This window comes from Fundulus heteroclitus, chromosome 2, assembly GCF_011125445.2.
Source record: "Fundulus heteroclitus isolate FHET01 chromosome 2, MU-UCD_Fhet_4.1, whole genome shotgun sequence".
Classification (NCBI taxonomy): domain Eukaryota; kingdom Metazoa; phylum Chordata; class Actinopteri; order Cyprinodontiformes; family Fundulidae; genus Fundulus; species Fundulus heteroclitus.
In genome coordinates this window covers 119,819-133,487 of record NC_046362.1, presented here as the reverse complement: position 1 = coordinate 133,487, position 13,669 = coordinate 119,819, and the positions used below count along the sequence as shown (strand labels likewise).

The 13,669-nt window shown below is 41.8% G+C and overlaps 1 protein-coding gene across 8 annotated transcripts in view; it reads left to right on the top strand.

The window, feature by feature from the left end:
- Positions 1-634: 634 nt before the first annotated feature.
- ppp6r3 (protein phosphatase 6, regulatory subunit 3) overlaps positions 635-13,669 on the top strand; it is a 40,670-nt gene continuing 27,635 nt past the window's right edge. For all 8 annotated transcript variants that reach the window (XM_012856263.3, XM_021312738.2, XM_021312741.2 and 5 more), the window contains exons 1-13: positions 635-845; positions 1,875-2,038; positions 3,852-4,085; positions 4,338-4,524; positions 6,623-6,760; positions 10,039-10,104; positions 10,186-10,298; positions 11,880-11,993; positions 12,078-12,204; positions 12,348-12,500; positions 12,658-12,807; positions 13,186-13,250; positions 13,343-13,458. In XM_012856263.3, coding sequence (XP_012711717.1) covers positions 3,859-4,085; positions 4,338-4,524; positions 6,623-6,760; positions 10,039-10,104; positions 10,186-10,298; positions 11,880-11,993; positions 12,078-12,204; positions 12,348-12,500; positions 12,658-12,807; positions 13,186-13,250; positions 13,343-13,458 — 1,456 coding nt within the window. In that variant the 5' untranslated portion in view covers positions 635-845; positions 1,875-2,038; positions 3,852-3,858. The remainder of the gene's footprint in view (positions 846-1,874; positions 2,039-3,851; positions 4,086-4,337; positions 4,525-6,622; positions 6,761-10,038; positions 10,105-10,185; positions 10,299-11,879; positions 11,994-12,077; positions 12,205-12,347; positions 12,501-12,657; positions 12,808-13,185; positions 13,251-13,342; positions 13,459-13,669) is intronic.

Here is a 13,669-nt window from a genome sequence, read left to right as displayed (position 1 = left end):
ATCAAGTGAATGTAAACATTATGCCTTGCTGCCTGTTTAAATGCATCTTTCTTAGCCCATGGTTTATTGTAAGTTACTTGCAGGCTTTGACCTTTCTTTTGAATTTTCACATTCGGAATTCGGTTTAGGACCAGTCAACAATGTACATATTCAGATCTCCATTGATTGATTCGTAATGTCTGCAAAATGGTATGCATTATATTATGGATACGTTATAAATAAGTTAAAGGACATTAAACAAATTAGTTTTATATTCCTAAATGCACGATTGGGTTATTCGGTGAAGATTTGGTGTAGATTTGGTGTACTGTTGGATTTAAAATTCAAAACAAGTCTATGGTCGGAGTCATCATTTGGATTAACTCACTTTTCCTTATAATGATCATCAGCATAAACACACTTTATATTAATATTTTACTTCTGTTCATTCGTTTCTTTTGCTGTTCACAAACTGGCGAAGCAGTAGCTTACAAACCAATTTTCATGGCCATCGAACGTAAATACTGCGATAAAATGACGCCCGGAAGCAACGACATCCACGTCCAATAAAAGCCCTGGGCCTTGTTTGAGCGACGGGGCGGCGACCAATAGGGTTGTTGTGTTTGGGGACATGCTGACAGACGTTGCAGCTGTGGTGGGGGAGGGGGTCGATGAAGTTGGCAGAACCGCCATCTTGAAAAGTACAGTCCGATGATCTACCTTTTCGCGCCTGCCAGAACCAGTTTTTAACACATAATTTTTCTTTCTGGAACCTGATATAATCTCCGGATTTGTGTTGGTAAAGCACAGGGCTAATGGCGGGATAAGATACAGGCTTGAGAGTTGCCGTTTCCAGCTGCCAGTCGGTAGGTGTACCTTCAGTTTCAGAGACGATTAGCCAGCAGCCTTCAAATAACCGGCTATCGTTGGCTGGCTAGCACAAAATATGTGTTGCAGGATTATCACCGTATGAGCTATTAGATAACGTTTTACAGCTCTAACTAATACAGATATTCCACCATCACGATATAATAGTGTTATCATGTATAGATAATGCGCAATTAGATGAAATGATTAACTTGGAAGTCCCATAGCTTACTGATATCGGCTAACTGGACATTCTTCCTCCAGCTTATTGAGCGGTTAGCATACTGTACTCGGATTCATTAGCCTGTTAGCGGAGCCGGTGTTACTGTTCATGGACCGATGGGGGTTCTTCTCGGTCTCTGGTGATGTATGTTTGGCATCGGAAATGCCCTTTGAATCTGCACACACGTCTCCAACCTTAGCCAACTCCAGCCGTGTTATGCAGCTCTTCCTGCCCTGTCGGCTGGGTTAGCGGCACCGGAGCGTCTTCGCGTGTGACTGAGGCGGCTTGCTTGCACAGATCAGCCTCATCACCCGGCTGGCTGTTTGGCTCCGGGTTGGAAAGGGACACGATCCGTTCAGGTGCAGCTCAATAATTGCTCAGGCACTTCATAACGCCATTACGAACAGTGTGTTTATAAGGTTCTGTTCGTTGACCCGGTAGAATCTTTTAATCCTGATTCCAACGTTGACTGGTCGGATCCAACATAGTGTGCAGTGTCATCCGGCACAAATGTGAACTTGTATATTAAACTTGTCCTGCTGTGGGGTTTACTGCTCGTTCTGGGCTCGGTAACCTGGCATGGTTTAGAGATGAAGGAGGATGTATTGATTTTAAAGATGCTTGAATTCTCTTCAGTTGAAAGGCTGGAGAAGTATCCTTGAATATTCAGGATTTGCAGATATATGGTGAAATAAATCCTTATACGATCAATTTCCTTGTATATGCAACATAGACAGCAATGGAATGTTTCTTTCAAACTATAAATTAGTCCACTGACTCTGTTTCTGTATATCTTCCTTCACAGGTGTGCTCTGAAGAGTTTTATGTTTGCTTTTGGTTGGCCCGGCCAACACCTCTGTCTTTCTGCCTGTCCATCTGGCTCTCCTGGAATGGGCCACAACTTCCAAAGATTTGGAAAAATCTCTATTTAACGTGAGCTCCACAGTCTGGACTCTGATCTATTTACAGGTAGGCAGAAGCGTTTACCGTTGGGTGATCTCTGTGTTGCTTCAAACCTGTTAAGCCCAGAGAGTTTCAGAAGCAATTTCCACACAACTGAAACTAATCATGACTAGCTCCACAATTGTCATGTCTAAATGCATCCTTTGGGTACCAGTGTAGTGTAAGACATTAAATACAAATTTTCCAGTGGAACTACTATACAGTCTGATTCATTTGTGATTAAACAAGGGGGGGGGGGGGTTACTTTTTTTAACCTTACCTTAAGTGTGAACAACACTATGGGAGTACTTTTGAAAACCTAGGGGACACCTCAGATTGTATTTATCAACATCTTGACTATACCTGCAAATCTGAATCGAATCAGTTGTAGCATATTTGTTCCACAAAAGTTCTAGTGGACCATTGTGCCAGGAGCATTAATAGGGCTGGACGATATAGAAAAAAGCATATTGCTAAAATACAATTGACATTGATCGATATTGATAATTGTCAAAAAATTGAAAACATCAGTTTCAAGTACAGCCGTGGCCATTTTATGCTGTTGCTTAGCTATCTATTTTTAGATAGAGAAAACACAATCACTGAATTCAAACTCAACCATTTATTTTATCACCTTTTTACCCAAACTTTAAAATAGAAAAAAAAAAACAATGTGTACTCTCTGAACTCTTTGAAGGGGGCGGGGCTTGGTGACTGAACGTTCCTGGGTCCGGGTTTGTGATTGGTTGGGAGGATGTAACACTGCAGTTTTAACCTACATGATAGGCTAGAATGCAAAAGGAAGGAAAACTGTTCTTCTGTTGAGCTTTTTATCAACCTTTTTTTTCTATCGCACCACACAATCAATATATATTGTTATTGAATTATCATGCGGCCCTAATAATAATAATTAATAATAATGCCTTTTATTTGTGCCCTACTTTAAATGTTCAGAGGAAATGTCAGAGCTGCAAAACAACAGAGTAGTATACATTAACTTATTTTAGAGCATTGAGATGGCGATAGCAGTTTTAGCAGATGCTGATCTCCAGCGGGGTCACTAGTCCATCACAGGGCAACACAGACACACAGGATGGGCAAACATTTACGCACATGCTCACACCTAAGGGCAGATTAAAGTTGCCAATCACCAAGCAGTGTTTTTGCAGTAATGGAGTACCCTGAGTGAACCCACCTACCCAAGGGGAGACGATGCAAACACCATGCAGAAAGACGCCTGGACCTTGTTGCTGTAAAGAAGCAGTGCTAAAAAGTGCTTTATACGACATGTCAGCCATGGCTTAGAATTGTTTGTTAAACTTCCCTGATCCTTGAAATGTTTGACCCTCAATTCCTCGTCTTGCAGTAACAGCGTCCACACGCCATGATGTGCTGATGTTACGATGGGACCTGGTGTCTCACTGTGGTCCCTACTCTAGTAAAGGTGCTGAGGTTTATTCATCATCAGTTTATTGCTAGCTGTGGGGTGGTGTAGTCACGCTGGTATCTAATTTCTTGTGGGGTTTCACTTAGTTTTAGTGAAAAGTTGGAAGACAGCAGGGGGCCCAGCCCAGAGTTTCAGATCATTCTTCTATTCAGTAGTTTGTACATGTGGCAGTCAAAGCTTCAGCATAACAAAACTAAGCCTGTTAGAGCATCCTGACTCTGCAGAGTTTGGGAGAATCAGGGAGGCCGTTAGCATTTTATGCAAGGAAAATCTACTGAAAGACATTTCTAATCTGTAATCAGTTTGCAAAGTATTTTCTTTAGTGCGTGCCAGAATAAGTCAGCGGGCCTGAGGTCTTTGTTGACTCGCATGTCCTCATTTTCCTGTTTTTAGATCCACCATGTTTTGGAAATTTGATCTCCACACCACATCCCACATTGACACACTCCTGGAGAAGGAGGACGTGACCCTGACAGAGGTGATGGACGAGGATGACGTCCTGCAGGAGTGCAAGGCTCAGAACCACAAGTTGGTTGACTTCCTACTGAGACCACAATGCATGGAAGACCTGGTCACCTTTATCACGCAGGAGCCTAGTGCTGATGTCGAGGAAAAGGTTAAATACAAGTAAGAACACCTCCTAAAAATAGGTCCGATGCATCTGGAAAAACTGAACGGGGATGATGTTTTAGAATCTGAGACAAACTCTGAAAAGTTAAAACTGGAAAGAGATTTTTTTTAATAGCAATTTCAAACAATTAAATAATTTGTCAGGCAAGATTGTAGGGGGCTTTTCCAGGAGTTTAATGGGGTCAGGATGAACCGATAAGTAAGGAAAATCTTGTCTGGAGTCTAAAGGGCAGCATTTATGTCTTACAGGTATCCCAACATATCATGTGAGCTGCTGACGTCAGATGTGAGCCAAATCAATGACAGACTGGGAGAAGATGAGAAGTTGCTGATTAAACTATATGGTTTCCTTAAGAACGACCCGCCCCTGAACCCCCTCCTAGCCAGCTTTTTCTCCAAGGTCCTGTCTATTCTTATAGGACGCAAACCTGAACAGGTAAGTCTAGGGCAGGGGTCGGCAACCTTTACCACTGAAAGAGCCATTTGGACCCATTTCAGACAGTAAAGAAAACACTGGGAGCCACAAAATCCTTTTGAAATTTTAAATGAAATAACGCTGCACATAAGGGCTTTTTTGCAACAGAATGGACCCGCACCAGAACCAATGCACCTCTGCGCTTGTACTTCTACTGTTGTTTTATGGAAATCATCAACTCTGCTAATGTCAGAGTTTTTATTTTGAATAAAGCTTGGTGCGAGTAAACGCACATCATGGTCGGATTATTTGATTTTCAGCCCACATAAATGGTTCATCCGGAATACTTTCTTTCCTTTTAATCCGAACACATTTTAATCACATCTGCGAAAGTGAACGAGCTCCTGTCATTAACAAGCTAACAGCTGCATTAGACGAGCTATCAGACGTTCAGGCGGCACCTGAGACTCTACTTCAGCCGCGCAGGACTCCGCTCACAGCCTCGAGCCAAGCGCTGTTCGTTTTCCTCAATTTGAAAATGAACAAATGTCAGAGATAGTAACGACTCTTACCCTGCTGTTTAGCTCTCCTTACCCTCATCAATGACTCCATGTTATTTTAGGTCACCGTGTTTGTCATTTGAAGAATTTACTAAAAAAAAAAAAGCAGCATTTGAAAATGCCGCCTCAACTCCGCCTTGCTGTGTTTATGTCACTGCAGCCAGTGAACCACTGAGCTATATAATACACTGGAGTGCTGATTTTGCCGAAAAACTGAAGTCACTGGCCGCCATCTTGCTACTCCCTACTCTGACAGAATCCCATAGGATTTGCTTGCAACAACGAGCAGTTTTCTGGCTGAGTGAAAACGTTTTACAGGTAATTCTACAGTCAGTGGATGTACTAACACTATCAACTACTAGGAAATTAGGTGCTGAAATATTTTACATGTTATTCATATTAAATATATATATATGTGTATATAAGTATGTGTATGTGTATTTATGTATATATATGTATACACATATGTAAATATATGTTTTTGTATATTGTTATTTATATATTTATAAATGTTAAACATATATATTTAAATGAATAAAATGCAAAATATTTCAGCACATGACTTTCTCAGTACTTGATAGTTTTAGAACATAACATAAAACTATATGGCATTTGACATTTTAAAAGTCTTAAGCCCCCCCTGAACATGAGAAAATCATCGTTATTCGATGCTGTAGCGCACATATTCCCTAGTTACTGAGGAGAAACAGGGAGTACCAATATGGCGGCTGGTGGCTTCACAGCGACTCGTTCAAACAGACGGTGATTAGCACTCCAGTGTATAATATAGCTCAGTGCAGTGAACTACCAATTCTTCTTCTTCTTCTTCTTCTTCTTCTTCTTCTTCTTCTTGAGTTTGACGGTGAGCAAGAATCTTTTCAGTGTGCATTACCACCACCAACTGTTGAGGAGGAGTGTTGGTCAGCCAGCATTGACGACTGCCTGTGGCTCCGCGACATAATTATTTTCAACACCTGAGCCGCATCAGAGCGATCAAAGGGCCGCATGCGTCTCCGGAGCCGCAGGTTGCCGACCCCTGTTCTAGGGGAATTGTCATCGGACATGGTTACTCAGTTAATTTCTTTCTATTTATATAATACTGCTTCACAACTAGTGTCGTCACAGGCATTTTACAAGACAATCACATCCAGTTTCTAAACAGTCAGTCCAGTTATATAGAGGGAATAAAATGCAGGCTATAAACCATCAAATATAGTTTAGAATTGGTCAAAACTTCCTGTCTAAAGAGGCTCAGGTGATTGCATCGAGTCATTGCAGCAATCCCTCATAGTGAGCAAGCATGTGCTGACCGTGGACAGAACCCCCTTGTTTTTAACAGGAAGAGACCATAGACACACAGAAGCATTGATTTCTTTCTATGTTTAGGAAAAGGTAAAGAGTTTATTCCCCCACCCCAACAGTAGGGATTAGCTCTGAAGCTGTGAAACAATCTATTGGAGCATTAAATAGTCCATAGTTACAGCAGTCTTCCTGTTTTCAGTGTTTGGGATTGCACATTCTTTCTTCCATGCTGATGTTGGTGTTTTCTGTTTTCTCAGATTGTGAATTTTTTAAGGAAGAGGGACGACTTTGTTGACCTGATGATCAAGCACATCGGGACGTCCGCCATCATGGACCTGCTGCTCAGAATGCTGACGTGCATTGAACCCCAGCAGCTACGGCACGACGTTCTTAATGTGGGTACCAGTATCAGGCTCACTAAGCGTTGCTGACATTCCTCTCCTTTTACACTAGGCCGTGGGCCAGAATCTGTAGGGTGACTTTTCGTATGAACTGTCAGGGGGCAACTTTCTTCCACCGGGAAAAGTTGCTACACATAGCAGTGATCTCAAAACACCAATGTTCCCACGTTTTCACTTGCACATTAATAAGTTATAGCCGATAAAAAATCTAAACTGTGGCGCTCCGGTCCAAGAGGTCACGTGATTCGATTTTTGCTGCTCAGCCAATCCGATCGCTGTATTGTCAGCTGAGCGAGTTTACCACGTCATCATGGCTGCGCCCGTAAGATGTTTGTATGCATCTGTTTCCAGACGAAGAAAGCCCAATAATAGCATTTTCTGGCGCCAGCTGGCAGTGATCTTGATGGCAAGATAAAAGAAATAGCCCAGACCATCCATCCATTCATTTTCTAACACGCTTATCCCCGTTGAGTTCGCAAGGTGCCGGTCTCTATCTCCAGCTGTCAATGGGCGAGAGGCGTTGTATAAACTGGACAGGTCGCCAGTCCATCACAGGGCAGAAATAGTTCAGACTTTTGCCCAATTTACTGTGATATCACCAAGACCTGCTGCGCTAGAATAGCACAGGCGTCGTGCCAAAACGACTTATCCCCGCCAGAATTTGCATCCCCTGCGTCGGGAGCGCATTCAACTGGAAGAATGAATCTAGTCAACTCCGCCTCATTTCCAACCTATTAGGCGTGGAAATGAAGATGTTTTACTTTTCTTAACGAAATATAGCAATGGTGTCATTACATTGTCGTTCAGTTAGTGTGAAAAAAATGAAAATGTAACACTTGTTAGTACTATCATCAAGGATTGCTATGTCGGTTAAAACTCGATTGATCACTCAATATAACACGTTATGAGAAAGAAAACAGCTCTGTGGTCATTTCCACATGTGTCACGAAAATATTAGCTTTATGTTATTAGATTGTCGCATGTCTGTCTGCTGAAACCAAAAATCCACCTTCCTGAGTCCATCACAGCTGTCTACTGGTTTGTCTTTTTTCTTTTTCTTTTCTTTTGACCCGCATGAATAGATCATATAGAGCGGATTTCACGTGTGATCAAATGAACACCAAAATTATCAGATTTAATAAGATTTTAATTCAACCAAGAACATATAGAGATATTAACCATATTAAGAAAACGAGACATGTCGCTTTTAAAAATAGAACAATGTATTAGAAGTTTAAAAAAAAATCAATTTCATTTTATTAGAATGTGATGTTTAAAATATTTAGACTTCACAAAGCTGGAGGTTAAAACTTTTATTGATTTCAAAAATACAATACAAAATTCTACAAATTCCGAAGGGGCCCATTGACAGCTGGAGATAGAGACCGGCACCTCGCGAACCCAGCGGGGATAAGCGTGTTAGAAAATGGATGGATGGATGGATGGATGGTCTGGGCTATTTCTTTTTTCTTGCCATCAAGATCTCTGCCAGCTGGCGCCAGAAAATGCTATTATTGGGCTTTCTTCGTCTGGAAACAAATGCATACAAACATCTTACGAGCGCAGCCATGATGAACTGCTGAACGCGCACAGCTGACAATACAGCGATCTGATTGGCTGAGCAGCAAAAATCGAATCACGTGACCTCTTGGACCGGAGCGCCACAGTTTAGATTTTTTATCGGCTATAACTTATTAATGTGCAAGTGAAAACGTGGGAACATTGGTGTTTTGAGATCACTGCTATGTGTAGCAACTTTTCCCGGTGGAAGAAAGTTGCCCCCTGACAGTTCATACGAAAGTTCTTAAGGAAGCGTCCTACAGATTCTGGCCCACGGACTACACTTAGAAAGTCACTCAAAAAGCTGAGGATGGTTTTAGTGCTGCATCAGAAACTATTGTGTTGTTCTATATAACAATGGAGCAGTTGCTGTTTGCTTCGGCCTTTACTTGAAAGTTAGTAAGGAAAGATCCATCTAAAGCAACCGTGGAGCAGGTTAACTGCTTTTTTATTTAAGTTATTGCTTTACTATCACACCTCTGTGACTTCATTGTGGTGACAGTCACACTGGGGTTTAATCAGGCAAACATGCACTACTGCACATTTACTGATGAAGGTAGAATGTATAATCCCTTTCAAAAAGATAACCTTCTGTCTTTCTCTTACATATTTAAGTGCAGCCTTTCTATGGTTTGCAAAACGAATAGCAGCTTTTTAGAATCTACACCAATGTCAATGCTTTCTATGGAACTTAGATCATACTGGTTACAGGTCCAGGAGGGAAATGGCTAGAGCTCAGACTTGGTTTTAGATCAATACTAACACAGCAAAATTTATACAAATGATGAGGCTACTATGTTCCTTTTTGTTTCTGCTTTATATTTGTTGCAGATCATGCGATTTTCTATATATGTGGAATGTCTTGTATTAATAGTTTGTATCTTAGAGATATTTAGAGATGGTCTCATAGCTCTTTACTCAGTTGTTAGCAGCCACAAGGTGGCACTGGAGGTCCTGCTTGAGTTCTTCTGTTCTAGCCAGAACTTGCCCAGAACTAGCGGCAGAGCGAGCGCTGCTGTTCTCCACCTGCTGGTCTGATTGAGAACGGCGGTTCCCCGTTACTCCGAGGAACCAGGGGGCTTAAGAACCTCAGGGACTGTGGGGACTGAATAAGTCCCCACAGAACCGTAGATTTTCTACAGACAGTCTGCATTAGCTATGTATAATTTCACACATTCTTTGCATCAAATGTAGAAGTTGTTGGTTTTTCTGCTGAAATCTGTGGTACATGGAATGAACATATTTTGACACACGTCCTTTCTAACCAAAAAAAACATTTAAAGTAGTTTGTCTAAATATGGCAGGGGTAGGAATAATAATAATAATAATAATAATAATAATAATAATAATAATAATAATAATAATAATAATAATAATAAAGCTTTTTATCTGACATTTAATAAACTTAACAAAAGCTGCTGTTAGTCGTTTATAGGCTAAAAAGGCTGGGAGCTCTTTGTCTTTAAACATTTATGGGTTAGTGTTTGGCCTGTGAACCTTCAATCAGAGTGGATAAGGGAAATCTCTGGCCAATTTCATCTCCATACTTTTTTATGCACAAGTATATTTTCTATTTAATAATAGTCTGTAATTTTAGTTATTAGGCACCAGGTCCCCTCGACCCTGCACAGATAAGTGGGTATAGAACATGGAGTCTGAAGACTGTTTTTCTTCTTAATGCAACATCCACCTTACCATCTTGTATGTTGCAGTGGCTGAATGAGGAGAAAGTGATTCAGAGGTTGGTTGACATGGTACAGCCCTCTCAGGATGAAGATGTGAGTGTTTCAAAACCTATGTCACATTGTTTTTGCCTAAACTCTACCCCACATTTACCAGCCTCTTTGTTTTTGACACAGAGACACTCCAATGCCTCCCAGTCTTTGTGTGAAATCATCAGATTGAGCAGAGACCAGATGTTTCAGGTCCAGGGCTGCTCCGAGCCGGATCCTCTTTTGGCTACACTGGAGAAGTAAACTCTTTGCTCTTCAATACAAACTGTTGCATTTATATTTTAGAGAGTAAATCTGGAAACATGACATTTATGGCTGAAACCATTCGACTCAAGAATTCTTGAGTCAGTTCCCTCGCTTCGATTCTTTATTTATTTCATGTTGTTGAACCACGGTAACACATTTGTGTTTCACGGGGGACACTTATTGCAGTCGCACAACTTGCTTCTCTTCACATCAGCCCAGAGAGAGTTCTGACACTGAACTCGCTGACACCCGGTAACTATGGAGCTAAAGCAGTGACAGCAGGTAGATGATGTCACCTGCTTCACAGAGCCCTCAATAATTCCTAACGTCTCAGTGCTGGACAAGTTTTGCGCGGACCGAGGGGAAGGGGGGTGGGGGCAGGGCGTATCCATGTGTTTTTTCCCTGCCATTCAGTATATGCACGCACGAAAGCAGCAACAAAAAAACGCGTGTTAACGTCCAATAAACATGCAAACATATCGAGTTTGTTTTTTTTGGTTTTTGTTTGGGTTTTTGTTTTTTTGTTGTTGTTTTTTTGGAATGTTGGCGAGGCGGTAGCGTGAGTTTGGTGAGGCGGCTGCCTCTATTCATAATTGAAAAATAATTTTTTTTCACCCAGCCCTAGTGTTTATGCAATGCACCGATCAACAAAATTGGCTGCAATGGTTTATAATAATGTTTCACACGTAAAATAAAGCAAGCAGAAGTAATATTACCAGTTTAAAAGCTCTTTCAGCTGTTCTCTGCATCCTAACCTTGGAATGCTAGTTCTTGTCCTCCAATACACTTTAAGATACCCGTGGTAACGAGCTCTGCTCCACCTCACCTTCAAGTCTACATCCTTCAACAAAACATGGGTATTAAAGCTATACTTGGTAATTCTGTTCAGAAAGACGTTTTGTTATATTAGGTGAAATGGTCATTCCATCCAGAGGAGTCAATGCATTGTGTATTTAGAAAAGAAAGAAAGAAAATGAGATCTCTGAGGGACTTGCAGTCCTGTAAAACTCTGACCAATCCATGCAGTTCAGTCTGCATGGCAGGGATTGGTCACAGTTTTGTTCCTGCTCTCACCCCCTTCTGTCCCTCACAATCTGGGGTTATCACCTTATCTGATGGTTGTCCCACATGCCAATCATTCTGACACGGTTACGTAACACCAATGTGTGTGCACGTTCCTTGTTAGTTTCCGCTTGCTTCTAGTGTTTATGTATCCGGCTAGCTTAGCCGTTAGCTTCGGTGTTAGCCGTTCATTGTAGCTCAGTCTCAAAAAGCAAACCACGTACAAGTTTCTGAGAAGAAGAGGAAGGCCTCCGTATAAAGAAATAAGACCAGAGTGGATTTGGGAGATTTTTTATTTTTTTTTTCATGCGGTTTCCCCCTAAAGAGCGCAAGAACATGTAAGACGGTCTTGCGCATGCTCAGTTATTCAAAAAGGGACTTTGACATTTCTCACCTACGCTTCCGGAAAAGTCGCTGACTCTACCTTTTAATGTTTTCAGGGCTTATTTGTGCTGTTTCTACCAAGTTTGAGTCTTGTCTCACATCTTCATTTTGATCCCTGTCTTTCTCAGGCAGGAAACGGTGGAGCAGCTGCTCTCGAATATTTTTGAGAAGGACAAAAATGAGTCTGCTATAGTCAGTGTCATCCAGATCCTGCTCACGTTGTTTGAGACCAGGAGACCAGCGTATGTTTGCTTTCTTAATTGACTTTCTGCATGTGATGATGGTGTTTGAGCCAGTTGGATAAATTCTGGTGGTGTTCATTGTAGGTTCGAGGGTCATATGGAATGTCCTCCTGGGATGTCTCACCCTTCATTCTCAGTCAACCACAGCATCCTTGAGGCAGTGAGACCCCGGATCAAAGATTTTCACCAGCTTCTGCTTGAACCCCCAAAGGTAAAATGCCCCAACCAACACATGTTTGCTTGCAGAATCTGGTAGATCTTTTCACTCCAGGTATTAACCAATCACAGCTCGTGTTGTCATCCCAAATAACATTGAGTGTTGTATGCCGATTGCCGTTTTCTCTGCACCATTAGAAGAATGTTCTGAAGACAACGTGGGGGGTGCTGGACCCACCAGTGGGCAACACGAGGCTCAATGTAGTCAGACTGGTTGCAAGTCTGCTGCAGTGCAACACTCACAGCATCAATGCAGAGCTCATAAACCTCAATACCCTGGGAGTCATACTAGTGAGTATTGAGCTTTTATACCGTCCTGTTAATCCGCAGTCGATTCATTCGTCCATTTTGTTATCTGCAGTAAACTGAGCCTTGCATCACTTCTGCACCAGCCCATGATATGAACCGCTGCTCATCTGGTTATTTATTCTTTTCTTCTTTTTAACAGGATATGTATTTCAAATACATTTGGAACAACTTCCTTCATATTCAGGTGGAAATCTGCACAGCAATGATTCTGGCAATGCCCCCAGCTCCCCCAGACGGCCAGCTGGACGGGGAGCAGGAAGCCGCACCGGAGAGCGCCCTCATCAAACACGTAAGGCTGAGGGACTGACGGGGTCGTTCAGGGTGTTATTTATATCAACTATTGTTCCGCCTCAGATATACTCAATAAATACATTAACCAGAGATTTAACGTTTTGACAACTTTACAACTTCCACCTAAATACTGGACCGGGACCGGTTCAGATTAGATACCATTACACTTGCTACGATTAAATGAGTGAAATAAGTCCAAACAAAAATGTTCTGGTGAAATTTAGCAAGTAGCAGGCCATATCCAAAGAAGAACTGCTGAAAATTCTCCGAGTGAGCTAACACTCAGGAAACTTCTATTTAATTTGTGAAGACCCAGCAGCACACTCTGCCTTCGGCGCTCTTGTCATTTCTTTTTCTTGTTTTTCTCTTCCACCAGCTGTTTCAAACCTGTCAGCTGATCCAAAGAATCGTTGATGCTTGGCACTCCAACGAGAAAGAACAGTAAGATGTTCTGATTAACTGCTGCTTTCCTCATAAAGCTACTGGCACCGTCTCTAATTACCCCCCACTCTGGTGATCTTTATGTGTTTTAGAGCAGAGGGTGGTCGGCGGCGAGGCTACATGGGACATCTCACCAGAATAGCCAATTCTATAGTTCATAACAGTGACAAAGGTCCTAATGGGCTGCAGATACAGGGGCTCATCTCTGGTAAGAAGTCACATTTTTCACTCACCTGTTTATCATGTCTTTAAATAAGGCTTAGAGTCTTCACGCAGCTGAAACTGAGCAGCGGGTTCACTGTTACTAGGAAGTGATCTTGGAGCTAATTTATCAGAGTGAGGCCAACTAGGGCTGGATGATAATTTAATAACAATATATATCGATCGATAGACATGTGGCGCGTTAGGAAAAAATAGGG